This window comes from Chrysemys picta, chromosome 15 (genome assembly GCF_011386835.1).
Source record: "Chrysemys picta bellii isolate R12L10 chromosome 15, ASM1138683v2, whole genome shotgun sequence".
Lineage (NCBI taxonomy): Eukaryota > Metazoa > Chordata > Testudines > Emydidae > Chrysemys > Chrysemys picta.
In genome coordinates, this window is record NC_088805.1 from 8,781,361 (window position 1) to 8,808,735 (window position 27,375).

General features: G+C 45.4%; 3 protein-coding genes across 10 annotated transcripts in view; 1 reads left to right on the top strand and 2 right to left on the bottom strand.

The window, feature by feature from the left end:
• Positions 1 to 764: 764 nt before the first annotated feature.
• Positions 765 to 25,642, bottom strand: SPRING1 (SREBF pathway regulator in golgi 1). 2 transcript variants are annotated; one of them, XM_024108099.3, is made up of 5 exons: positions 25,498 to 25,642; positions 17,518 to 17,671; positions 14,661 to 14,812; positions 13,248 to 13,361; positions 765 to 11,940 (listed from the first exon to the last, which is right to left on the bottom strand). In XM_024108099.3, the coding sequence occupies exons 1-5, from the start codon at positions 25,573 to 25,575 to the stop codon at positions 11,857 to 11,859; spliced, it is 582 nt and encodes a 193-aa protein (XP_023963867.2). In that variant the 5' UTR covers positions 25,576 to 25,642; the 3' UTR covers positions 765 to 11,856. The 2 variants fall into 2 exon arrangements, with proteins under 2 accessions (XP_023963867.2, XP_008169727.2); XM_008171505.4 differs by having other exon boundaries at positions 24,625 to 25,640.
• Positions 20,280 to 22,811, bottom strand: LOC135975800 (uncharacterized). Its single transcript, XM_065568299.1, has 2 exons — positions 21,844 to 22,811; positions 20,280 to 20,849 (listed from the first exon to the last, which is right to left on the bottom strand). The coding sequence occupies exons 1-2, from the start codon at positions 22,418 to 22,420 to the stop codon at positions 20,374 to 20,376; spliced, it is 1,053 nt and encodes a 350-aa protein (XP_065424371.1). The 5' UTR covers positions 22,421 to 22,811; the 3' UTR covers positions 20,280 to 20,373.
• RNFT2 (ring finger protein, transmembrane 2) overlaps positions 25,554 to 27,375 on the top strand; it is a 39,195-nt gene continuing 37,373 nt past the window's right edge. For 4 of the 7 annotated variants that reach the window (XM_065568298.1, XM_065568296.1, XM_024108096.3 and 1 more), the window contains exon 1: positions 25,612 to 25,744. Coding sequence is in view for 1 of the 7 variants with exons in the window: in XM_024108098.3 (XP_023963866.2) it covers positions 25,574 to 25,744 (171 nt within the window). In the remaining 6 variants the exon portion in view is untranslated. Of the gene's footprint in view, positions 25,745 to 27,375 lie in introns of all 7 variants that reach the window. The other 3 variants (XM_024108098.3, XM_065568297.1, XM_065568295.1) reach the window with 3 other exon arrangements.

The following is a 27,375-nucleotide window of genomic DNA, read 5'->3' on the forward strand; positions in this document are numbered from 1 at the left end:
GAAAAGATGGTTGCTGGTGCAACTGATTCACAATCAAAGTAAGAAAGAACCTATCCCCCTGCACGGTGATCAGTGGGAAGGAGATCCCGGCTACAAGAAAGCCAAGGTTGTTCCTGATTGTTTATGGTCACTAAAGATTTCACAATTCTCTTCACAGAAGGAGATATATATAACCCATTGTTCTGGCCATCTTGTGAATTAGGTTAATATATTTTGCTTATCTAACTTCAACCTTCCATTTCAGTTGAAGACAATATTTTCTGTTTCTGTCCTAACTTGTTTGGTGTGTGCTATTCAAGTAATTGCTACGTTTCCTCAGAGGTGATTGCTTTTTATCAATAGATGAAATGGTTTGAAGTAGTAATAACTTGCATTTCTTTCATCTCCCCAGTCCAAGGATCACACAATGCTCTATAGACAATAAATTGATCCTCCTCTGGGGAAGGCAGGAATTATGATCTTCATTTTACAAATGAAAATGCTATAGCCAGGCAGAAATGTGGGTCACAGAGGAAGCCTGTGGTAGAACAGAAACTAGAACTCAGATTTTCTGCATTGCTTTACCAGCAACTTCCTCCTTCATGTTGTAAAGTTTATAAAGTGCGTTGGGGCCTTCTGCATGACAAGCACTCTATACATATCAAAGATGATTTAACTCTGGATTAACTGGATGGCTGGCTCAGTTTTAAATGGATCCATATGCATCGCCTTTTCATCATGAGAATAAATTTCCATCACGGTGAGCAGGGGGTTAGCCACATGACTCTCATTAACGTTAACTTTATTTCAGTAATGAGGTGATAGATGTAGTACAATCATTGAAGCTCACATAATCACAGCGATGAGACGAAAGCATGCTGCAATAAATACTGTTCAGGATGATGACACTGACAACACTGATAGATTACACTGAGGATGGCAAAACAGGTGTCAGTGGCAAAATGATGGAGTGAGGTTGAAGTTCATGCTTCAGTGTGCAATAATAAAGGATTATAAGGGACAGTAATGTACTGCATTAGCATAGCTATGAAGGACAATGACACTAGTCATAGGACAGGATGCAGTCAGCGAGAATACTCAGCAGTCTCAACTCTCACTACAGTCGCTAGAAATAGAGAGTTTACAAGATTGGGCCCTTAACGATAATTCAGGGAAGATAATGAGGAATTACATAGGGATGACTATAAAGGCTATGTCTACACTACAGCTGCACAACTCTGTGCTGTAGCTGTGGTACCGTAGCATGGATGTTTCCTATGTCAACAGGAGGTATTTTTACTTCGATGTAGATAATCATCTCCCTGTGAGGTGGTAACTAGGCCAACGGAAGGCTCCTTAAATGCCATCAACTTAGTCCTGTCTACAGCGAGGGTCAGTTCAACTTAACTACAGTACTCAGGGTGCAAAATTTTTCATAGCCCTGAGCAACATAGCTAGGTCAATTATGGATTAAGTGTAGACCAGGCCAAAGCCAACAGTAGGGAGAGAGCTGTAGGGGGGACAATGATGGGGTGGAAAGTAAACGGGAACCATATTACCATTGCAGCTCTGTTACTTTACGTAATAGAGTTTTCCCATCTAGAACTAGGTGGAAAGCACTTTCCACCAACTAAGGTTGGAAAGATTTGAGGGAAACTAGCATACAACTCCTTCCCTACAGCATAAAACCAAAAATAATGCATCCATTGTTAAGTGAAATTGACTGGAATGAACAGTTAGATATGTTGCACTTGCAGACAGTTAATAAAAATAATTATGAAATATTATGATCTCATGTGATGACTGTAGGGTATTTTTTTTGTTAAAAGTCACAGCCATAAAATCAAACCCTAAAGTTAGGCTCCTAAATAAATGTCCTCATTTTTCAGAAGTGCTGAGCACCCATTGACTGTAATGGGAACTGCTGAGGGAAAATAAGTGAAGGCACTTATTTAAATAGCTAAATATGAACTTAGAAGCATACATTTAAAATTTATATAGATCATAAAAATTCCAACCAAAGAATCCAAGATTCCAGATGCCTTTGACAGTAAATTTAAGAGACACAAGTTGAGTCAAGTTAAAAAAGTTAACTTTAGCAGTCATTACATTTTGATTAGGTAACAACTAGCATCTAAGGTTTTTGTTTTGCTTTTAAAAAAAAAAGAGAATTTAAAAATTCCATAAAGAAACTACATATCTTAGAATGAAATATCCTTCAAAATATATAATAGTCCATTCAAGCCAAAATATAATTACTGTAGACCAGGGGCAGGCAACCTATGGCATGTGTGCCAAAGGCAGCACGTGAGCTGATTTTCAGTGGCACTCTCACTGCCCGGGTCCTGGCCACCGGTCCGGGGGGCTCTGCATTTTAATTTAATTTTAAATGAAGCTTCTTAAACATTTTAAATACCTTATTTACTTTACATACAATAGTTTAGTTATATATTATAGACTTATAGAAAGAGACCTTCTAAAAAGGTTAACATGTATTCCTGGCACGCAAAACCTTAAATCAGAGCGAATAAATGAAGCCTTGGCACACCACTTCTGAAAGGTTGCCGACCCCTGCTGTAGACCGTGACACAGCACAACACCCATTTTACAACTCCCTTTGAAGCGCTCCGGTAACTCCTAAAACTGCTTAATGTCTTACACAAAGTATACCTGAACTGGACTGACCAAAGCATAAACTGCTTGATTTTATTTTAGTGTCTGGAGTCACCGAATGTGGGGACTCTTTGGAGAAGCCAATCTGCTCTAGCTTGTCTTTAATGAGCCTCTGATTTTAACACTATAGCTACTACATCGGAGACACACTTGTGACATGAACAAGGTGTCTTTCAGTTCACTTGGATTTAGTGTCTTGGGGGAAATACTTGAGGGTGGGAGTTGAATTGTTTCCACACTGGTGCTGCTCAGCACTGGAGCTACGTGGCCTGCCCCATCATGTCCTTGACCTTGGGACACAATGTTTTTTGTTCTGCCATCCCTATTTGCTGCACTATCCATCGTCCCTGCAGATACTCAAGCATAGCATGGGGAGACCTGATCAATATTTCTTTGTTGTGCAGCTCTGTATTAACTACATCTCACTTTCCTTTTGACAGTGACACAGATCACATGCTGCCGCTGCCATGAGAAACAAGAATTTTGGAAAGCATATTCATTATGTGGCTGTTAAGAGTGACAGAGCATGGAAACCTCACCCTGACTGGGTTACCTGAAAATCAACATCTCCATCTGATTAAGCAACTACCAGCCAGTCACCTTCCCCCTCTAACCTTAATGTGGCAGGGCTGTGACAAGTGCACACAGCATGACATCAAAAACATTTTGTCTGTCCTCACAAATAGCTTAGTTTGTTTTAATGGCCTGGTCCCTTGCAGAATTTCTATCACGAACCTTAGTTTTCAGGAATGAATCTCTCAGAGGTTTGAAACGGGATCAAACTGAAAATGATGCCAGGGAGAATCCCAGTTCAGTCTAAAGCCTTCACCACCCTACCCAGCCAAAACACTCATTAACTTTCAAAGGAATTTGGCCTAAGTCCTGTCTTCTGGATTTGGCCCTTAAACAAATTTGACCCATTAAGTCATTTTTTTGAGTAGTAGGACCCAAAGACCTATTATTAGGGTCAGAAAAGTGACTTTGTATAAGTGGCAGCTTATTTAACAGATCTGCTCTTGGTGCGTGTTCCAACGACCTTCTTATTGAGTGACAATTTAATTTATTCCAATTAGCCCTACAGAATCGGCACAGAACTGAGAGAGGAAGCTGGCTTTTAACTTCATTAAGCTGCAGAACTAACTTAGGTCTCAGTGGTGCCACCTCTTATCACTTTATTGTGAGTCTTATGATAGTTGGTGTTTTTCCTACAGCCCTAGTTTCTGGAATCAGATCATTACCTGACAATCTCAGCTTTCCTTTAAGAAAAAGATGGCAGAGAAAAGCTTGAGACCGTGAACCTTAAGTGCTCCAGCAAAATGCAAATAAAAATAAATGTTAACTTTTAAAAAAAAAATCTTATTATTTAAGTCAATCTCACGAGTTTTTGACTCAATTATTGAATGTTCAGGTTTGGTAATACTGAGCTGGATTTTATTCTGGCTCATGTATCAGCAGAATTGTTAACTCATTTCCAATTGCATAACTTTTATGATGGGTGATTATGTATGGTCCAGAAAGATCCTCCCTTGACTCTCCAATCCCAGTTTGGGTTTGTAGGACAGGCAGTTCAAAAAAAGCATCTTTATCCTTGTACACTGAGAGAGACTTGCTCTGGAGTCACCAAGACACAGAAATCACAAACCCTCTTGATAGTCTTACACAGTAACTTTTCACCTAAAGCTGCAGTTACAAGGAAGTGGGCCGGCTCCAGGTTAATTGTTTGTAAAGCTCCAACACCAAAAGAGCTTTTCAACTGATCATTCGCAAGGACTTAATTCATGTCTCAGACCGAGTCCTTCGCCATTTAAAAAAATATTGAAATAGTCAAGTGTTGAGAGGAGCTACTGAGCCCACACCGTGCTTTGTGCCCCCCCATGTCTTATTCCCTTTACAAACAAACGTCCTACAATAAACCATGCTGGCATTGAGCCAGTATCTCCCAACCAGAGCCACTTCTTTCCCTTTTGCTATCTAGATGTCCTCAGTAAGATGCAGAAAGAATAGGACCTGTTGACCCTGAAACAATAAGTGTAAACCCTTCAGGGCAGGGTCCCTCTTTTTGTTGTATGTCTGTACAGGGCGGAGGGGCTCCCAGGGTCTACAGAAGTACAAACACTAAGATCCACATTCTGCATCCCATCCTACCTCAGAGCACTGGCAGCTGAGCCGCTGCTTGCCTGAAAATACTGTGGACGGTCTGGGCGCTGGCAGGTTCTGTAGATCCGACAACATGATACTTTTGCATCCCACCCTCAAAACAGGTGGGTGGGTGAAGCCGGTTCAAAACCACTGTGCTTTTAATGCTGGCGTGTACTGCCTGACACACCAGATCTAAGAGCAACGGTGGGAGGAGCTTAAAGCAAAGAGAAAGAAGGTGCAGCCCAGTTCCCCATCTCAAAAGCAGAAGAGAGCCCTCCATCCTTCCCCTATCTTGGAAGAGCAGAGCTCCCCTCATGCAGTCAGAGCACCCTCTCCTGTTTCAGTCCTTGAGCAGTAGAGGAAATACCTGATAATTGGGGTGGGGAGAGGTAATGAGCCTGAAGGAAAGGCAGAGAAGCCAGAGAACAGAAAGGAGACCAGGAAATAAAGGAACGGAAAGAGTAGGAGCAGAGGCACAGCACTCCAGTGTTCTGGATGGGGAGAGGACCTAACAGGGCTTGCCTAGGCTCAGAGTTGCACCTCTTTAAAGGTGTGATTTTAAACCACTTTAATTACACAGATGCACAAGGCCCTCTGTGTGCCCGCTTGTTTCCGTTAAAACAGAGCTTATTGGGGGTTAGCTTAAACTCCATTAGAAGCAGGTTTAAACTGACTTTAAATAAGCCCCTCTTAGAGCAGAATAAGAGCATCCCTGCCGGGGTTTGCACCAGTTTAACTAAACTGCACAAGGCCTTGGGCAACCATGACGCAGAAGCAGGCTGCATCTGAACTCTCCTTTTGCCAATCTGAGCCCTGCGTATACGGCTGCACAAGCGGGTAGAGGGGACTCGAAAACAAAGGACGCTCAGAACTCACCAACTGTCCTGAGGCAGGTGATGGCTGAGGGGGGCTCTGCTCTCCGGTCCCCTCCTGACAGCTGCTTTTCTCAGATACCAGGGTGTCACTCTTCTCCTGGTGCTGCCTGGGTCCAGGGCTGGGAGCGCTGACTACGTCTCCACTCTCCCTTGCTGCCCCACCTGGTTGTGTGGAAAGGGGCAGCTAAGTGGTTGTCCCCTCCCCCACTAGGGTTGTCTTTGCACTAGGGCAGGAGAGAATTTTCCCAGCCGTGTTCCCGCTCTCTGAGGCTGGCTGCCCCTCCTCCATGAGGCTCCTGGAGACGGGGAGCAGGTCTCAGTAGCCCACCCACAGTGACAGTGTGGGGAGAGAGAGAGCAAGAAAAAGGCGGGAAGGCTGCCACCAACACTTGACCATCATTGGTCAGAACAGGAGCTGGGGGCGGGACTCCTGCTGGTCTCTCTCACTGGAATTTGAGCGTATCCGCTCTTAGCTTTACTCCTGGAGCTGCGTCCCTGTGACTCCTACTACAGCCCTGCACGAGCAGACAGTTCTGATCAGCGTTCGCTGCATCGAATCAGCATGGGACTTTCAGTTGCTCTGCAAAAGCAAATCCACAGACTGGCTCAGTATTGCAGACTCAGCCCTTGCTGCCTCCATGTTGCAGTGTGCACACAGTTCAAGTCAAGGAGACTTGTGGGCATGACAAGCTCTAAGAGACAGTTATACTGGCAGTTATCTGTCAGAAGTAAGAAAGATCGCCTCATAAAGTTACTCATTGGGGCTTGATCGGAGGGGTCCATTTGTCATTACTGAGCTGTTGGCAGTTTGCTACGTAGTGCGATACTCTCTCTCTTGTTTCTCCCGGGGTCCGATACTTTTCTTTATTACAGTGGTTGTGAATTAGGCTGCCTCAAACCAGTGACTTCTCTAGCTCACCCCCTATGTATGACAACACCTTAGCACGTGGGTGAAATGTTAAAAACCCAAGCAGCCTTAACTTTTTGGGGGGTTTGTTTGCCCTTTGACTACAGTACTGTTGAAGAACAAGCGTTGGCAATACAGGAAAAATTGCACATTTTCTTGAGGAACATTGATCACCTTTGTCCCCTGCACTCAGAAAGTGTTCCTGTTTTTTGCCAAGTGAAGTTTTGTCTCACTAGCTCAAAGGGACACGTGCCAGACTTCATCTTGAATGGGAGAATACCAACTGCTACTTAAGTCTTAGAGTAACCTCTGTTGGCCGATCAACGGTGTTACATTGCTGTTCGCCTCAGCCTACCTCCCTGGCAATTGGTCTCAACAAAGGCTGACCGAAGTAAAGAGGGGACAGAGAAAATAAGAGGCATGTTGAAGTTGATTACTCATAACTGCCATGGATTTTTAAAAAAAGATACTGTGATTTCAAGTTTATATATGATGCAAACTATGAACTGCCCAGCCAAGTATGAAGGAGTTTACTTGCTTGTTGAAGGCTGAAGTTGATTACTCATAACTACCGCAGGCATCCTTCATTCTAAAGCCATTTTAATCTCCTTGCAAAAATTCGTATTTCCAACCTCGCTGAAGCTGTGGTTTAAAAACTACACTAGCTGCCATGTGAGTCAGACTAGTGCAATGTTAGAAAGCACAATACTGTATATAAAATGCAAGTTGCTAAAAGCCAGAAGTGTGTGGTTGGGAGTCCTTAGTAATAAGAGACAGAAACCAACACCATTTTGCCTTCTGTTTTCCTTTCATCCCCAGCAGATGAGGCTGTGGGATATTTTTTTTTCCCCCCTTTTTCACTGCCTACAGTAGTTTCCCACTGATATAATGGGAATGCACAGGGCCCTTTTTTAAGACTCCCACAATTTATTAAATTCATTAACCCCTTGGAGGTTACTCATTAGGGGAGAAAGGATTCTCCTCCACCCAACTTGCCAAGATTGGAGAAAAAGTATGCATGCAAATTTGATATAGGGAATTGGCACAATTAGACTGGAACTGAAGGAGCAAAACAATTAGCCCACCGCCAAACAAATCCATGAGCTAAGTACGGAAAAAGCTCAGAGTCAGCAAAATGAAGAGGGAAGGCAAAGAGAGGGTAGAAGGTTGTCAGAAGTAAAAGGATATTAGTTAGCAGTTGCTGTATCTAGTGCTTTATAGTCAAAGCTTTACAAAACTACTGCAAGGGTCCAGAGCCTAAAAACGTATCAATAAGGGAAGCGGAGTGATAAATTTTCACTGTAATACACTCAAAATACCTAAGAGACTCAGTGAGACTGAGAGGCTAGAATGCTAAAGCCATGGTCATCAAATGCTCAGTGAGGGTCCCAAGCCAGACTCTGTGTTTGCCCATTCACAGTTTCACTCCATTATGCTCAGGGGGAAAAAAAAAAAGAGGTTCCACGCTTCTCTTCAGCCCTGGTCCCTGCACAGGAGTTTGTACAGTACCTTTTTCCAAGCCATCACTAGCTGAGGATTTGCAGGAAAGCAATTGTGCACAAGCTCTTCTAAGCACAGGACAAGTTTTCCAGGAATCTTAACTCTACTTAGCTGATTGCTTTGGTAGGTAGAATCACTAGATCTCATATAATGGGGCTGCCACTTTCATAACCAACATATCAAATTTACAGTCACATGGTAATAAGTTGATACTTCAAATGGAGGAAGGGCAAGTTTCTGGCATGTATGACTATGCCCCACTGCAGGACTTTCCTGTTGGCACTCAGCTACCTCAACAATCAGATTTCCCAAAGGAGAAGAAGTTTCTGTGGGCTAGCTCTCAAACTTTGCCTTTTTCAGACCACTAAGAGAAACATGTTATTTCTCTTTACGGAATGGGGAAAAAAATGGTTTCCTGTTTGCCTGCACCTCCTTTTCTTGATTATATTTACCTTCATTGTCACTTCTCACCCTATTGCATTATCTGGATTTATTGTTTTGTTACATCTACCTTGTAGTACAAGGGCACACAGACTAGGAAAACAAGTGAGGTTTTAAAACACATTAGCTAACTTTTTACATTACCTTTCGCCCCTAGCATAGACAGGATTTAGATACCTTTACAGACACGAGCTGGACACGGTACCCCCAGAATTGACAATGGGCAGCTAACACGTTTCTAAACTCCACGTATTTCACTAGTTTAGACAGGGTCCAAGAGATTCCCCTATGGTTGTATAGGTTGAGCATTTCTTACAATTTCCTACTACCGCCATTCTACCAGTGATATCAATGATAGGGGGGGGTCCTAGTGTAGACAAAGCATTAGAGCGTTTTACTACCACATTGAGTTTTTAGGTTAAACAATCTAAATAGGAAGATACGGAAGAAAAAAATGCCAGTGGCTGGTGGTGCCGCATTGTACTAGAGCTGTACTGGAGTGGTTGTGCACTTGTGGAAAGTGTTAAAATACAGCTCAGCATAGACAAGGCCTTAGACAAATCTGACTGTCCTCTCTGAATAAAACAGGTTGGGGGTGGTACAGGGACAAAGCACCAGACAGCTAATGTGATCTTCTTAGTGTCAAAGAGGGTATCTCCTTCGACTTCATGCTCCATTAAATCTCAAAGTCCTGGTCTATGTTTGTTTGCTGGCATAGCTATGATAAGGGGTGTGATTTTTTCATACTCCCAACCAACACAGCTATGTAGGCAAAAGCCTGAGGCTAAGTATACACGACAGATGCTATCAGCACTGCTACAGTGCTGCAGCTCTAGCACTGTAGGGCAGACCCTTGCTACAGTGACAGAAGGAATTGTTCCATCACTATAGTAAATCCACCCCTCCCCCTCCAAAAGGCAGTAGTTAGGTCAATGCAAGAATGCTTCCGTCATCCTACCTGTGTCTACCATGGGGGATAGGTTGGCTTAAATACATCTCTCGGGGTGTGAATTTTTCACATCTCTGAGTAACGTAGCTAGGTCAACTTAAGTTTTAGGTATTGATGCAGTTAAACTGGCAACACAGTCCTTTTGCCAGTATAAGCTGCATCTCCACTAGGGGTTCTGCCAGTATAGGTATATTGGTCCAGCTATATCTGCCCATCAGCGGGCAGCTGCCATGCCTCGGTACCATGCTTCTCCAAGCCCACCAAAAAGCACATACATCCAACTTTATGTACAATGATGTTTCTTCCTGCAAGTTGCCATAAGAGGGCAGCAAATGGGAGAAAGGATGGTGACCGGATAAAATTCTGCTGTCAGAGCTCCATGAAATACAAGTTTTTAAGACTTTCCATAGGACTTGCTGGCAGGGACATTTTATTTTCCAAGACCTTATCTCATTTGAAAACTTTTGGGAAAGGATGAGGAAAAAATGCAAGTGAGTTTTCACAATTTCAAGTATTAGAGATGGCTGGTAACTTTTAAATTCTTGCTTATGCCACATGAAGTTTAACTATAAGCACAACAGAACAACCTGCAATGGGCTAAAGAATATTTTAACAAAGGGATGTCATAGAATACCGGCCACATTATTCTAATTTCTTAATTGGGTAAATTGCTTTATCCCAAGGGAGGAGTAAGAGGTATTGATTAACATACATGAGCACAAAGTCAGAACCATGGCAACACACAAGGAGCAGATATATGGTAGAGGCAAGAGCAGAAGAGAATAGGAGTGAGGTGCTGTATACACCAGAACTGCCGCGTTTGGCTCAGTGCTAGGAGTCTGACTTTCAGGAAACACAAATTCTCTCAGCATTTAGAAGCACGGGAAAAACATTTCTCCCAACTCCCTTCTTTCAGACTGGCCTCACAGAGGCATCAGAAGGAAAGATTTAAACTGCAGCCTACAAGAGTGACAGGAAACTGCAGGGGGAAATCAACACTGTGTTCAATTAGCCACGCTAATTAGATTGAAATCTCAAACTAGAGAGTCCTCCAAGCAGCCAGGTCAGAACCCCATGCTGGAATGTCATTTATAAGCTGTTACTAGAACTACTGTGAAACTGCAAAAAGAACAGGAGTACTTCTTCTTCGGAAGAAGTGGGCTGTAGTCCACGAAAGCTTATGCTCTAATAAATCTGTTAGTCTCTAAGGTGCCACAAGTACTCCTGTTCTTTTTGCGGATACAGACTAACACGGCTGCTACTCTGAATACTGTGAAACTGGCCGCTAATCTAACTTCAGAGGAGGGCTAGAGCCACGTGTCCTGACATTGTAGTCTAATTACTTACTACATCAGGATCTCATTAAAACCAGGATCCCAAAACACCCCAGTCCTTTCACTTCCTGCCCCTGCACAACCAGGAGCGAAGCATTTTGGAGCCATGCTGGTGTGCAGTACAAGCAGCAGAAGCCTCAGTACTTCAGGCAAGGCGATCTGAATAATCAAGAGTTGGATGACTTACGGGTTACCCCGCGAGACTTTCTTTTGTTAAGCTTTTCTAACTAGGATGGCATATGCATCCACTCACAAAAACACCCCAGCCCATGCACAGCTCTCCTTTCTCTCTCATGTTATGGGAACTGAAGGCTCCATGAATTCCAGAGGGGACTTTGCTATGCCAGTTTAAACTGACACACAAATGCTATGGTGATGGGCCCCAATGCAAAAAAAAAAACCAACCAACCAACCAACAAAAAAACCCTGACAGAAGAGAGAGATGAGTTATTCTGGTCAAGATGAAGGATGACTTTTCTCCAGGATAATCTATGGATTGGAAGGAGTCAGCCAATGGCTACAAGAAACATCAATACTTTCAGCTATTCCATATAAACCCAATAAATAATTCATAGTTACATATAAAGTCTGCACCGTGGATGCTGAAAAGTCCTCCAGGAGATAAGCTCCCTAGGCATTATTTACCTTTTAAGCACAAAAAAATCCCTCTTCATATCTACAGCAGTCGGTCTAAAGTCCATGTTCTTTGGGGATATAATTTAACTTCTATGTAGAGATGAAAAGCTGTATTATGCCCTTTTCTATGCTGATCTACAGACTAAATCCATTGCGTGTATCCTAAATGGTAGCTCTTCAATTAGATTAACCATTCAAAGGATTCCCTCCCACCCATCCATGGCAGGTCTATCATGTTCTTCAGTCTAAATAGGAGAGATTTTCCCAAGAAATAAGTCCCAAGCTTAGACTGCAAATCACTCTCTTTGTCTTTGGAAATCTCAAGATGAGAGTTTAAGCTCTTGTACAAGCAGCTCTTGTCTTGCAGTTCCAGGCGCCAATCCTCAGTTTGTTTTCCCCATGTTAGTTCAGATTAGGCAGCTTTCAAATAGGCAGGAGCTCAGGGGGATACTCGCCATAGCAGTACTTTGCAATGGGGTCTCTGTAGGTGTTTTCGTGCTGCACGCTCTGTTGGGAAGAGAGGGAAAAGCCCTTAGGGACAACACGTGCTATTAAAAAGCAGCTCTCCAGTGTAAAATACCTCATTCCCCTCCCACAAAGGGCAGACGGCAGTGGTGTTTATATGGCAATGGCTGTTTCACAGACACACCATCATAGTATCTAGGGAGCAGAGCTAAAAAAAAATTAGTTGCAACATTACAACACATGGTCGCTGAACTGTAGCCAGAAGCTCCTTTAGAGTAAATACCCAAGCAGGCTGGAGTCAGACTGCTCAAGTTCCCATGCACACATTCTAATCAAACTCTATTGAAAAAAAACAAACCAAACAAGTCAATGCTTGAGCGATAGGAGTGTATAGCAGAGGAACCTAGAGTCAAGACATTGGATCTCCCCTCCCCCAAAGCTCTAGAGACATTTGGATCTATCATCCCTCATTTATGGTTCAGACATCATCTCTACTTTGTAGTAGGAGCTCCTGCTTAAGTACACCATAAGAAGGTGGGGGCATCACCTCACCACCATCTTCCAACAGGTATGGCTTTTGCTTAAAACAAGACGTCTGCTAACCAAGCAGGCTTGAAATGGTGGTTTTAATTATAGGTACCCAGCACTGGTTTGTGTATTTTAAACATAAGTTAAAATATCTATAGTCAGCAGACTTACAGAGGTGATTACCCACATGTATTGTGCTGTGAAGGAAACAATTTAGGATTGCTAAAGCTGCTGTGGAAACAGGCACACTAATGTACTTGGTTGGCCGCATTCCAGGCTAGCAGTCCCTTTATAGCATGTCTCTAGTGCTAAGAACAAGTCAGTGTCCATTTCTGTACTGCTCTAGCAGTGCACTATGCCCCAAGTTTAGTGAGAAAGCTGCTCACTTATCTCCCAAGACTGGCTCCCAAGGACAGCCTAAACATGTACATGTGAGTGCACTTGAGCCCACACGTGCACATATAAGAAATATAGGGCTTCTGTTCACTACTGGGGTAAGTCAACCTAAGTTATGTCGATGTAGCTTAGGTTGACTTACTGCGGTGTCTTCGTTGCACTGTGTCAATGGGAGACACTCTCCAGTCGACTTCCCTTACTCTTCTCAGAGAGGTGGAGTACCAGGGTCAACTAGAGAGTGCTCTGCCGTTGATTTAGTGGGTCTTCACTAGACCCACTAAATTGACCCCTGCTGCATCCATTGCAGCAGCGTTGATCTCCCCGTAGTGAAGACAAGCCCATACATTCATAGCATCAACATCACCTTCTCAGATATTTTTGGCACCTCCCTTCCCTCCTCTACTTCACATGCCGCAGCATCTGACCTGTGATGAAGTCCTGCACTTGGCCAAGCACAACTCAAAGTGATCTTCCACTGCCATGAAGAGGTTCTGGAAAGCGATAGCTGCCCGGTTCAGGAAACGCTCCAGGAGAAGTTGCTGAGAGAGGGAGAAATAATATGCACCTATGTAAGTTAGTTACGGAAGGGGAATGGAGAAAAGTGGATTTCTTTGTTAGCATACACTGAGAGTTTGACCATTAAGGTTACAGCAGAACAATTTCACCAAACTGTTCTTCTTACATTGTCTTTTGAAAGGTTTATTAGCAATGCTTTCTCAGTGCTGCATTTTTTAATAATAAAATTCAAAGTAGCTTTGGATTGTGCCTGCTTAATGGAATGTAGGGAAGTGCTGCAGTGCCAACACTCAAGGACCATAAAAGACAGTTGAAAAGGAGAGTTGGTCCTGCTTTGAGCAGGGGGTTGGACTAGATGACCTCCTGAGGTCTATTCCAACCCTAATATTCTAGGATTCTATGACTGAGACTGAGAGCCAGGTCCCAGCAGCGATGGAGTAGCGAGAGCAGGAACTGGTAGGAAGTAGCCCAGGGAAAGAAGATTTTGGTCCAGTTGTGCTGCCGAGAGATGAGGCAGCAACCACGTTTCCCACCAACCCAGTGGCGGGATTGCCTGCCACTGCTAGGGCCCTGAGCTGGAACGTGGTGGAGCAGGGTGGGTCCAGGCCCCCTACCCCCGGCCCCACGTGCGAGGCTGGCAGTGCATTAACCTTTAGGCCGGAAGGCTGGCAACATAGGTAACTGTTGCTGTTTGCTCCATCCAGGAGGCTGAGGGCTATAAACTGTGTAATTGCTCTGCCCATGCCAAGCGGGCTGGAGGTCTAGCCTACTGCTACTTGCCCCAGCCAGGAAGCAGCAGGCCACAGACTGCTGAAGTGCTTCGCCTACACCCAGAGGGCCAGAGCCCTAGACTGTGCTGTGTCCGCCCCCGCCAGGAGGTCAGGGCTACCAGCTGACTGCGGGTGTTGATTCCTCCTTGTTGGAGACCTGAAATGATATCTGGGTGATTGTGCGGCCATAAGGTAGAACGGCTGATGGACACACCGACTGCCCAACGCTGCCAAGAGGGGGCACCCCGACTCAGGGGGAGGATGGCTACAAATGGGTTTTTCAAAAATTTTCTTTCATAGAGAATTTTGAAATGTACGGCTCTCTTTCTTAATTGGAATGAAGAAATCTCAAAATCCTTTGCAAACTGGACTTTCCATCCTCCACAGAGCTCTAGCTGTTATTGTGGGACCATTTCTTACATGGTCCCAACAGGCTTTCCCTGTTTCCAGGTCCCTTCACAATGAGCGCACACACTCGGCCAGCTGGCATCTGAGGATGTTCAGCCAACTGAACAGGGTAAGAACTTGAAAAGCAAGAGGCGCTCCACGCACCTTGTTGGGCTGCAGACAGCAGGAAACGCAGTACTCGTACACGCTGCAGCAACCGTTGGGCAGGCAGCTGTCACAATTATAGAGCTTTGCACTAGGCACGTTGACGTTACAACAGCCGTTCACCAACACGTCCTTCCTTTCGCAGATGTAGCCTGAAAAACAGAGGAAAAAGGAGTAAAGTACAGAATCCACTCTGCTGTGCCTCACACTGGAGCAGGGTCATGGAAAGCAATGGGGCTATAATAAGGAGCGCATGTACAAGATTAGGACCCTATCATTTGAGAACAGGCAAGTTTGAGGAATGTTGCTGTACACCAATGACTGATATGACCAGGTGGCCCAGCAGATGCTATTTGGAAATAATGAATCTTACGGCCAGTCTGTCTCTAACTCAATACTTTGTAGATAAATATAGTGAACTAAAATACATTCAAAACTTGCACTCTTCCAAATTTGCCACAGTGCTTTATTTTGGGGGGCCTGGGTAAGGGTGGTTACAATAATTTCACCCCATACCTCTCCAGATAGATCACTGCCCGTCTCAATCTGAAAAAGAACCCTGTCACATACACCCACTGCTTAGTGATTGCAGTCATCCCTAGGAGCGATTGTCCCTTGATCCAACATACGCAAACTCGCTTTAATCTTACTAGCTTGGCAGAGTAGCCAAGCCGTGGCAGCACGAGCTGCACAAATCCAACTGAAATCCTGGGTCATTACTTCCGAGGCTAGCCTGCACTGAAGTTCACACTGCAGCGGCGTCATTGCTCCGGGCCCCATAGTATCGAATTAAAGCTTAGGTATATCGGCTTGTGCTGCAATCGCACCCCATGATTACAGTCGAGATACACCCTGTATACGAAACAGACTCCTCACTTAGGAAGAGTTTTAACTGAGTAAGTCCATTATGAACCTTTCTGAAGAAGGAGCATCGCTTCAATGTTTTAGGGAATGTGTAAACTAGGAACTTTGGGGACTGGAATTCAAATCCTAGCTTGACTCACAAGTGACAGCGAGTTCAGTCGATCAGAGGGGGGCCACAAGCTGGCTTCGGGGGGTCCGCCAATCAGGGCTAGCATTAGATTCGCTGGGGCCCAGGACACAAAGCCCAAGTCCTACTGCATGGGGCTGACACCCAGGGCCCGAGTCCCACCACCCAGGGCTAAAACTGAAGTCTGAGCAAAGTAGCTTTGCAGGGGCCCCGGGTAATTGCCCTGTTTGCTACCCCCTAACACTGGCACTGGCTTTTATATGCAGAAAAACAGTTGTTGTGACACAGGTGGGCTGTGGAGTTTTCATAGCCTTTTTGGGGGAGGGAAGGGGGGTCTCAAAGAAAAATGTTGAGAACCCCTGCAGATGATCTCAGTTTAGTCTCTACTTGCGTACATCACAAAAGCTACTACACAATTTTTGCATGACTGATGATCTCTCGTCAAGAAAAGCCCAGTGCTGGAACAACAAGAGCAAGGTGCATTGCAAAGCTGTCTGTGGGGGAAACGTGTACAAGACTTACTTGCTTTTACAGTGTCTTTCTCGGTGTTTGGAAAGTGATTAGCGCATTTGGAGGGATTTTGCAATCTAACCAATAATAGTAATATAAGACGGGGGAGAGTGGGCTCTCACACTGAAAGCACTGCATTCACCCATAAGTTTCATATACACACAAACGCTAGGTAAATCAGGGAGTCATTGGAATGCAGCATTGATTTCTGCATCTTTTAGTCTTGCAAACATGCCTTAAAAATATCCTGGGAACTGCCAGTCATACCAAAGTTGATTTAAAATTTTCATTCTTCAACTTTATGGCCACAATCCTTCAGACACTTATGCACATATTTAACTTTTAAAAAGTCAGTAGTTTCATTGACTTTAAGGGGACAACTCACATACTTAAAGTTAAGCACATTTAAATGTTTGCAAGATTGGTGCCTGTATGTGTCTAGGACCCCCCTGTGCTAGGCACTGTACAAAACAAAGATGGTCCCAGCTCCAATGAGCTTACCAATATATATATATAAAAAATCAGCTCCAGGCAAAGTAAACAATATAAAGTTGCAATTAGAGGGACATTGCACCTACGCTACTGGCACCCTGTAGGATTTCTGGCATGACAGTGCTTGCAAGTATCTTAAAAAACAGATTTGCAATAATAAAACAATGACGTTAGTTAAGCATTTGAGCAAGTAGTGAATCATTTTCAGACAAGCCAAAAGTAAGAAAAAAGATGTTTGTAGTGTACCTTTAAAAGAAAAACTACATGTATTTTACCTCTAATGGATGTAGTTCTGAAATATGCATTCCTATTAAGGGCAGACCAGCTAGATACATTCAAACAACTTTAAAATTGCCATCTGATAAGGATGGGTGCCCAGTGATCTTAGAGTTTTGTTGCAATAAAACATGAAAAGGAACTAGGGTGGATGTAGCCGATGCCTAAGCCATCTCACATTATGAACCAGTCAGATCTCAGAAACTAAAGCAGGATGGGGTCAGCCTCAGAACTTGGATGGGTCCATTTAAGTGCGGCAGAAAGTGAATCCTGCAAAAAGCATTCTACTTGTTTCCCCAAGTCAATACTGAACCAAAATTCCAAGCATGGTGTTCTTAAAAATACATAAAAGTGAAATGACTGGAGTTTTTACTGTCCTGGCTCAATTCAAATTTCAAGTAGCAATCCCTCCAACTTTCTATTGCCAGGAAGTAGCATCTGAGACATTTCTACAACAGAAGAATTTACTCTAGTGGGAATGCACGAGAGTGGAGGGAATTGCTACTTGAGGGTCCCAGCAAAATCCAGAGGGTGCACACAGTGCTGAGCATTGTGGTTTGCAGGAAAGGCTCTTATCAGTGGCCTTACCCAGTTCATCCGTAATGAATAGCTTCCCCTGGACAGAATTTCTGCACTGGTTACTTCGCTGACTGCTATTTCCCAGGCTGAACTGCACCTTCCACATGATGGGCTCATGTTCCTGTACTTGGAGAAGATTCCGATCGCGTACCGTCCTCTCCTCCTGCAACGAAACACAGCAGTGCAAGTTAACACACAGTTCCCTTCTCTTACTCTGCGCTCCATTCCCTCAGCTGAACGCTAATTGTTGCAATTCCCAAGACAGAAGGAAACTGCAAGAAACTAACGCAGCATGAGATATCACACCAACAGCCTGAGACAGTGGTTTACCACATACGGTGTGCAACATTAAACCAACATCATAAAAATAAAGGGTGTTGTAGATATTAATTGCAGGACTAATTAACATCTCAGACATTATTTCAGGCCATAAAAGTAGCATTCCTTTCTCTAAGGCCTTGTCTACACTACGAGAGTAGTTCGATTTTACTTGCATCGAATTTTTGTAATCGATATTGCAAAGTCGAACGTGTGTGTCCACACTAAGGACAGTAATTCGACTTTGTGCGTCCACACTAACGGTGATAGCGTCGACATTCGAAGCGGTGCACTGTGGTCAGCTATCCCACAGTTCCCGCAGTCCCCTCTGCCCATTGGAATTCTGGGTGTAGCCGGCAATGCCTTCTGGGTAACAAAATGAGTCGAGGGTGCTTTTGGGAAACTGTCGTCATCCGTCCATCACTCCCGCCCTCCCTCCCTGAAAGCGCCGGCGGGAAAACAGTTCGCGCGCTTTTCCAGTCATTGACAGCGCGGACGCCACTGTACTCCGAGCATGGAGCCCGCTGCGACCATCGCTGCAGTTGTGGCCGCTCTCAACGTCTCGCAGCTTATCATAAAGGTTTCCCTGAGGCAGATGCAGAAAAGTCAGGCAAGGAGGCTACGGCACCGCGGTGATGTCCTGAAGTCTGAGAGTAGCACAGACCTGTCAGAAAGCAGGCGACCCAGCGCCGAGGACATCACAGTGGCAATGGGTCATGTTGATGCCGTGGAACGGCGATTCTGGGCACGGGAAACAAGCACTGAGTGGTGGGACCGCATAGTACTGCAGGTCTGGGATGAATCCCAGTGGCTGCGAAACTTTCGCATGCGGAAGGGAACTTTCCTGGAACTTTGTGAGTTGCTGTCCCCTGCCCTGAAGCGCAGTGACACCCGGTTGCGAGCTGCACTGAGTGTACAGAAGCGAGTGGCCATAGCCCTGTGGAAGCTTGCAACGCCAGACAGCTACCGGTCAGTCGCGAACCAGTTTGGGGTGGGCAAATCTACCGTGGGGGTTGTTGTGATGCAAGTAGCGAAGGCAATCGTTGATGTACTGCTGCCAAAGGTAGTGACCCTGGGAAACGTGGAGGCGATCATAGATGGCTTCGCAGCGATGGGATTCCCAAACTGCGGTGGGGCCATAGATGGAACTCACATCCCTATCCTGGCACCGGACCACCAGGCCACCCAGTACATTAACCGAAAGGGATACTTTTCCATGGTGCTGCAAGCACTGGTGGACCACAGGGGACGTTTTACCAACATCTACGTGGGATGGCCGGGCAAGGTTCATGACGCTCGTGTTTTCAGGAACTCTGGTCTGTTTAGACGGCTGCAACAAGGTATTTACTTCCCGGACCACAAAATAACTGTTGGGGATGTGGAGATGCCTATAGTCATCCTCGGGGACCCAGCCTACCCGCTAATGCCCTGGCTCATGAAGCCCTATACTGGCGCCCTGGACACTGAAAAAGAACTCTTCAACTACCGGCTGAGCAAGTGCAGAATGGTGGTGGAGTGTGCTTTTGGCCGTCTCAAGGGGAGATGGAGAAGCTTACTGACTCGCTGTGATCTCAGCGAAACCAATATCCCCATTGTTATAGCAGCTTGCTGTGTGCTCCACAATCTCTGTGAGAGCAAGGGGGAGACCTTTATGGCGGGGTGGGAGGTTGAGGAAAATAGCCTGGCTGGTGATTACTCACAGCCAGACAGCCGGGCGATTAGAAGAGACCAGCGGGAAGCGCTGTGCATCCGGGAGGCTTTGAAAGCAAAGTTCCTGAGTGAGCAGGGTAACCTGTGATTTTATAGTTTGTGTACTGAGAAGCTAAACCTGCCCCCGTTTCTTTACCCAGGTAATGTTGACTATCCTATCCAGTTACATACCCCCTTCACCCCCCCTCCAACACACGTGTCGAAATAAAAATAGTTCTACTTTGTTAAAGCACACCGTTTTCTTTAATACTGTTTTAGCGGGAATTTTTTAAAACTGGGACGCAGACTGTGGTGCGGGGCGGGTCTAGTGTTGTGATGCGAATGCAGCTTCTAAACTCAAGGATTGACAGGCTCCGCTGCGGTGGGATGCTTGTTTCAACGGAGCCTGTCACCCCTCCTGATCGGGACTGTGTGTATGGGAGGTCTATTTGACTTTGTGGCAGGGGGAGGACGGTTACAGATCCCATGCTGTGTGGCTCTGTGATCCTGTCTAAGGACCGGCGCTTAAGATCTGTAACTGCCCTCCCCCGCCACAAAGTCACAGAGCAACCCACCCCCCCCAACATTACATCAAAACAACCTCCCAGACTAACCGGGGCAACTAGTCACTGCATCACTGCACTGTGTATGTGCCCTGCTGCTGTGCCTGCCCCCGACTATGTACCCTGCCAAAGGAGACTGTCCTGTCCAATTTCCAACCCCCTTTCCCCTCCTCCTCCAAAAGAACATGATTGAAACAGTAGTTAACAGAAACGAATTTTTTATTATCAACTACACATGGCATTGGGAGGTGAAACTTGGACGTGGGCTTGTGTCAGGCGGGAAGGAAAGAACTTTTCAAATTTTGGGAAATGAGAGCCTTCTGCTACTAGAGCTCTCTGCAGGGGTGGAGTGAGAGTTAGCAGGGACTCTGCCGCCTCTCCTTCTTTGCACTTTGGGTGAGGTGGGTATGGGACTTGGTGGCGGGGGAGGGCGGTTAGAGATGGACTGCAGCGGGGCTCTGTCCTCCTGCCTCCGTTCCTGCAGAACATCCACAAGGCGCCGGAGTGTGTCCGTTTGCTCCCTCAGTAGTCCAAGCAGCGTTAGAGTCGCCTGCTGGTCTTCCTGCCGCCACCTCTCCTCCCGATCCATGTTGGCTTGGTGCATTCGGGTCAAGTTCTCCCGCCACTGGGTCTGCTGTGCTGCCTGGGCTTGGGAAGAGGCCATAAGCTCAGAGAACATGTCCTCCCGTGTCCTCTTCTTCCTACGCCTAATCCGCGCTAGCCTCTGGGAGTGTGATTCCAGGCTAGGTTGTGAGACAGTCGCAGACGGGGCTGTGGAAATGGGAAAAAGGGAGTGAATTCCTCTGAAAGATAAATGTAGTTGTGAACAAAGAACATAGTCTTTCTCTGTGAACAAGACCATGCACAGCACCTTTCACATGCGCACTCAGCACAAGGTCGAATTCTCGGCCTTCGCATTCTGTGCCTGGGGTCTTGAACAGCACATTTGAGAAGCGAGGCAGCACAACGGAATTTCTGTTGCAGGCAGACATGGTAAGCCGTACACTTGTGGCAGTTTAAAACTTTTATATTACCACTGGCCTCATTTCACATTTAAATCAATGTCAGTCCCTGCTGCCAGCAATCCGGCAAGCGGGAACTCTGCCCCTGTCCCACCCCCTCGCGGCTGTCCCCGGGAACGATCCCTTTCGGCTGCCCCTCTCCCGCCTCCACCGCGTGGCTGCAAACCAGCGGTGACAGTTCTGTAAAGGAACGGGAAAGCAGTCCCAACACTAACATTCCCCTACCTAATTAAAAGCAGGTCACCATGGCCGACATCACCCTGATGAGGATCTCCGAGAGCGACAAAGAGAGAATGCTCCGGGAAAGCCTCCAAAGACCAGGGCCGTATGCCGCCCTGCTGTGCAGAGCAATGATCCCCGAGTACCTGATAATCTCGTGGCGCGGCAACGTGTCGTACTTCGGAGGACCCAATAAGGCCGCTCTCCCCAAGAACCTCATGCAACGGCTTTCAAGTTACCTCCAGGAGAGCTTCATCGAGATGTCCCAGGAGGATTACTGCTCTATCCCCGCACATATAGACCGCATTTTACTGTAGCTGCAGTAGCAGGGAATACACAGTAGAGCGGCTTGTGCAGGACAATCACTGAAAACCGGACATTGCTAGATTTCTTTTCAAAACTTGCACTGCCCCTTACTAAACCGTTAAGCGCCTAGGGCACACTAATCATGAACAACCCATTCTTTTAATTGTTAATATTCCTGTTTTGTTAAAAATAAATGTTTAGATGTTTACAACACTTACTGGCTGATCCTTCACCAGATTCTGTGTCCGGGGTAATGGCTGGGGACGCTTCGTAGGGGATCTCTGTAAGGGTGATGAAGAGATCCTGGCTGTCGGGGAAATCAGCGTTGTGAGAGCTGCCAACTGCCTCGCCCTCCTCATCTCCTTCCTCATCTTCCCCGTCCCCTAACATGTCTGAGGAACCGGCCGTGGACAGTATCCCATCCTCAGAGTCCACGGTCACTGGTGGGGTAGTGGTGGCGGCAGCACCGAGGATGGAATGCAGTGCCTCGTAGAAACGGGATGTCTGGGGATGGGATCCGGAGCGTCCGTTTGCCTCTTTGGTCTTCTGGTAGCCTTGTCTCAGCTCCTTGATTTTCACGCGGCACTGCGTTGCATCCCGGCTGTATCCTCTCTCTGCCATGTCTTTAGAGATCTTCTCGTAGATCTTTGCATTCCTTCTTTTGGATCGCAGCTCGGAAAGCACGGACTCATCGCCCCACACAGCGATGAGATCCAAGACTTCACGATCAGTCCATGCTGGGGCTCTCTTTCTATTCACAGACTGCATGGCCATCACTGCTGGAGAGCTCTGCATCGTTGCCAGTGCTGCTGTGCTCGCCACGATGTCCAGACAGGAAATGAGATTCAAACTGGCCAGACAGGAAAAGGAATTCAAATTCAAATTTTCCCGGGGCTTTTCCTGTGTGGCTGGTCAGAGCATCCGAGCTCGCACTGCTGTCCAGAGCGTCAACAGAGTGGTGCACTGTGGGATAGCTCCCGGAGCTATTAGCGTCGATTTCCATCCACACCTAGCCTAATTCGACATGGCCATGTCGAATTTAGCGCTACTCCCCTCGTCGGGGAGGAGTACAGAAGTCGAATTAAAGAGACCTCTATGTCGAACTAAATAGCATCGCAGTGTGGACGGGTGCAGGGTTAATTCGATTTAACGGCGCTAACTTCGACATAAACGCCTAGTGTAGACCAGGCCTAAGTAACATACATTAGAAGTTATTTCACCCTCTTCCTAGTAACACAAAGAATGCTCTCTCCTTTCCATCCCCCCATCAACTCGCCTTACAAAACAGGGACACTAAGAACAATAAAATGTGCACTTCTGTAGTACCTTTCATCCAAGGATCCCAAAGCACTTGGTCAACGTTCACTTTGAATTAAGCCTTGCAACCCACTCCTGGAGAGGTTTACTAAATATTGTTGTTCCCGGTTTAAAGGTGGGAGAAACTGAGGCAGGTAGCATTGAAAGCCTACATTTTCCAGAAACATCCACTAACTTTGGGTGCCCAACTTGAAACACTTTAGGGCCTAATTTTCTTTGGTGCGGCCCTTCTATGACTCGTTAGGTCAAAAGTGCTGAGAAACTGCAGCTCTCTCTGAAAATCAGGTCCTGCAGATGCTCGGCACTCAAAATCACTGGCTACTTGTAAAAATTTGATTTACTCAAAGTCATATAGGGAGTCAGTGGGGCAGCCAGGGCAGAAACCAAGAATCCGGACTCCCAGTCCCCCTGTTCAACACACTCCCTTGCAAGATCTACTAATGCTCCAGACAGGTCAGACATGAAAGCTGCTTTTTCTACCTCACCTCCAATAAAGAGGTGATATGTGATACAGGCCGTTCAAGAACAGCCAGGCGAGGTCCATTTAAGGATGGACAGATACTTAAAACATTTCAAGATTGCCTTTGGAAAACCATCTTCCACATGCACCTTTAAAGCGGCTCTGCAGACAAAAGAATAGGGCTTTATTTGAGCGCTGCTTAAGAAAGCACAGGTGTCAAGAGATCTAGGCCTCACTGTAACAATCTAGAGCAAGTCTCACCATCGGGAATCTATATTTTTCTTTAAACAAAGATCTAATTACAGGGATATTTTTAACAAAGCTCATTTACAAGGGGGAAAAAAATGTCCTGACCTTTAATAAAAGAAGGTTAGTTCATTTAAAAAAAAATGAATTTACACGTGTAGAGATTTTCAAGGTCACCTATTGGAGTTAAGTATTCAGCTCCCATTAGCGTTCACCATTTATGATATTTGCTTTTTTTCTGCAGCTCACTGAGGTCCCAATCCTCCAACCAGATTTACACAGGCAGGCCCTTCTGCCTGCCTGGCTCCTAATGCAGAATTAGGGCCTTTGCTTGGAGCAGTGGGTTTCACTTTTTGTCCCTCAGGGACAATACTGTTATCCTGCTTGGGATGGCGTTTCACAACGTACATTACAAGAGAACACTTTGAGCCCATAAAACTTTCCAGTTGCCCTTTAGATCCCATGAACACGTTGCTATAGCGTATTACTGATGTAAAACTTTCACTTTACATAGAGTTTCAGGTTCAGGCTCCTACCTAATTAACAATACCCCTTAAATCTTAGTGATGATGCTGGCAGAAGTAAAGGAGCCTAGGATAAGATTTTGAGATCCATCATTAACACAGGTTTTTTAAAAAATCGTAGCATTTCAGCATATTATTTTTAGGTCACTCTGCTAAACACCAATAATTTACAACCTGCAAGAGAAATCATTTTTAAAATCTCTCGTGATGTGCTGCAAGTTTATACAGGGTGGGGATGTTCTCTACCTCTCGGAGCTCACAGACGGGGACCCAAACCTGCAGCCAGCACCAGGTGCAGTACTTACTTCAATTTGTAGTCATACAATGGGAGCACTTCCAGCAGTAATAAGCACCATATTTGGCATTAAGTGTTTTTGTAGGACTGGGCCTTGACCTACAGAGAAATGGGGCAGTGAGGGAGGGGAAAGACAAAGAAGAAAAGCAATACTGACCTGTTTGAAGGTACTGGTAAGGAAATAGATGAGGGAGAGTCCAAATACAATACCCAGGACCCAACGCTTCCGCAGCAGCCTGCGCCACACCATTGACACAAAGTGCACCATTCCCACATACACCTTTACTGACCCTGCTCTGGAATTGTTGGTTTTTCCCCTTGTTGCACTAGCTGCACCAGGTTCTGGTTCTCCCTAGATTTTTCTTATTTCTCCTTCAGCCACTGCACTTGCTCATTTAGGGGGGAAATGAAAAGAACCCTTAGAGGTAAACTAATTTTTCCAGGAGTGCATTCATCAGCTACACACTGAACCAGCCTGAGAAGTCTCTGGAGGAACTGGAAGAGCACAAAAAAAACCCTTTAAAAACAGAAGCTCTAGCTTAAACCCTAACAAGGAGTTTGGGACTAAACACACAGAGAAAAAGCCACTGCTTTTCCTGGGTGAGCAAATGTTTAAACAGGGCTGTTTAGGGGGGGACACACTTCAGGCGGGCTCTGGAACCTTAAAAAGCAAACTGAAGTCTCGGCTGCAGTCAAGTCCACCTCCCTATCTTTACAGATCGATTGAGCATGAAGTAGAGGCAATCTAACAAAGCGCACTAGTTTAGAGAGGGCCCCTTCGCCAAGCCAACATGCCCTCCCGTCTCTGGAAAAAAACGAGACGATCACGCCAGCCCGTACCTCTGTGGCTAGCCCCACTCCCCCCCATGGCATGCTCCTAAAAAGAGGGGATGGGGCTCCCAGGAGCCTCCTGGGCCTGTCTAAATCAAACGGGGGGACATAACCTCTCCTCCTTTCTCAGAAAAGGATCAATCAAAAAAAAAAAACCCACCTAGCAGCTGATGCCGAAGCAAATGCGCTGCTAACTCACCCCCTTCCTGCTCCTGTTGCCTGCAGCAAAGCAACCTAACCAGACCCGATAAGTGCTTCCGCTCCGCTCCCGGCACATGATCCGCTGTAGCCCGATAGGCTGCGGGAGAAGAGGGAGGAAGTTACTTTGTGTCGAGCCTGGGAGAGGTGGGGGAATCGGAAGTCGCCCGTCACGTGGGTGGCTTTGTTTATTCCAGTTGGCTTGGCAGGGGTTGGATGATGGACCTTGTGATTGCTGGATTGTGAGGGTAGGTAAAGGAGCTCTGTGCTTTTTGTCCTCCTCCTGTCTAACGTGGTGGGTTTTTTAGACAGGGAACTACTGCATTGTAAAAGGGATGATGGGATGGGGACTATGTGGTATCCGTGTTTATTGTGCTGCTGCGTTCAAAGAAGGGGAAAATTCCTCTTCTTCCCTCTTAACCCCCCCTCCGGCAATTCTTTAGCCACCTCTTTCATCGTAAATTTCATTTTTCAAATCTCAGAATAGCTGGGGAAGCCTGAGCCCAGCCAGAGAAAATCGTCAGTCATTCTATATCAAATCAAACGCTCTGAACCTTGTTAGGTTCGCTTCAAATTGCAATGTATCCTGAGGCATAGGGACAGGCCTGCCTGGGGGTGTGTGTCTGCATAATAAACAGACAAGAAGGTTTGAATGTCTGCTTTTTATTTTGTGTTTGTACAGCGCCTAGCACAATGGGGTTTTGGTCCTTGACTGGGGCTTCTAGTTAGTACTGAAATACAAATAATAAAAATAAAAACATTATTTTTTCAAATATGACCCATTAGAGAATTCTGTTCTTATACCTAATTAGTATGGTACTCTTTGCCTGTGATGTGAACATTTGAATACTGTGCAATCCTTGACAATCCAAAGTCCTCTGTTAGCAAGATGTATGTAGCCTGATTTGTTTTTTCCTGGTATAAATGCTAGCGTGCACGTGGCATTGCAGGTGCAAAATTGCCGTATGTCACAACATGATGTGGAACTCCCAAATCCAGACACAACTCAGTCATTCAGTGTTTAAGTTAGGTGCAGGGCTGTCGATTAATTGCGATTAACTCAAAAAAATTAACTGTAATTAAAAATTAATCGTGATTAATCGCACTGTTAAACAATAGCATACCAACTGAAATTTATTAAATATGTTTGGATGTTTTTCTACATTTTCAATATATTGATTTCTATTACAACACAGAATACAAAGTGTACAGTGCTCACTTTATATTATTTTTATTACAAATATTTGCACTGTAAAAATAATAAACAAAAGAAATACTATTTTTCAGTTCACCTCATACAAGTACTGTAGTGCAATCCCTTTATTGTGAAAGTGTAACTTACAAATGTAGATTTTTTTGTTACATATCTGCACTCAAAAACAAAACAATGCAAAACTTTAGAGCTTACAAAACCACTCAGTCCTACTTCTTGTTCAGCCAATTGCTAAGACAAACAAGTTTGTTTACATTTACGGGAGATTCTGCTGACTGCTTCTTATTTACAATGTCACCTGAAAGTGAGAACAGGCATTTGCATGGCACTTTTTTGTAGCCGGCGTTGCAAGATATTTACGTGCCAGATATGCTAAACATTCGTATGCCCCTTCATGCTTCGGCCACCATTCCAGAGGACATGCTTCCATGCTGATGATGCGCATTAAAAAATAATGCATTAATTAAATTTGTGACTGAACTCCTTGGGGGAGAATTGTATGTCTCCTGTTCTGTTTTACCCGCATTCTGCCATATATTTCATGTTCTAGCAGTCTCGGATGATGACCCAGCACATGTTTGTTTTAAGAACACTTTCACAGCAGATTTGACAAAATGCAAAGAAGGTACCAATGTGAGATTTCTAAGATAAGATACTCAACTCAAC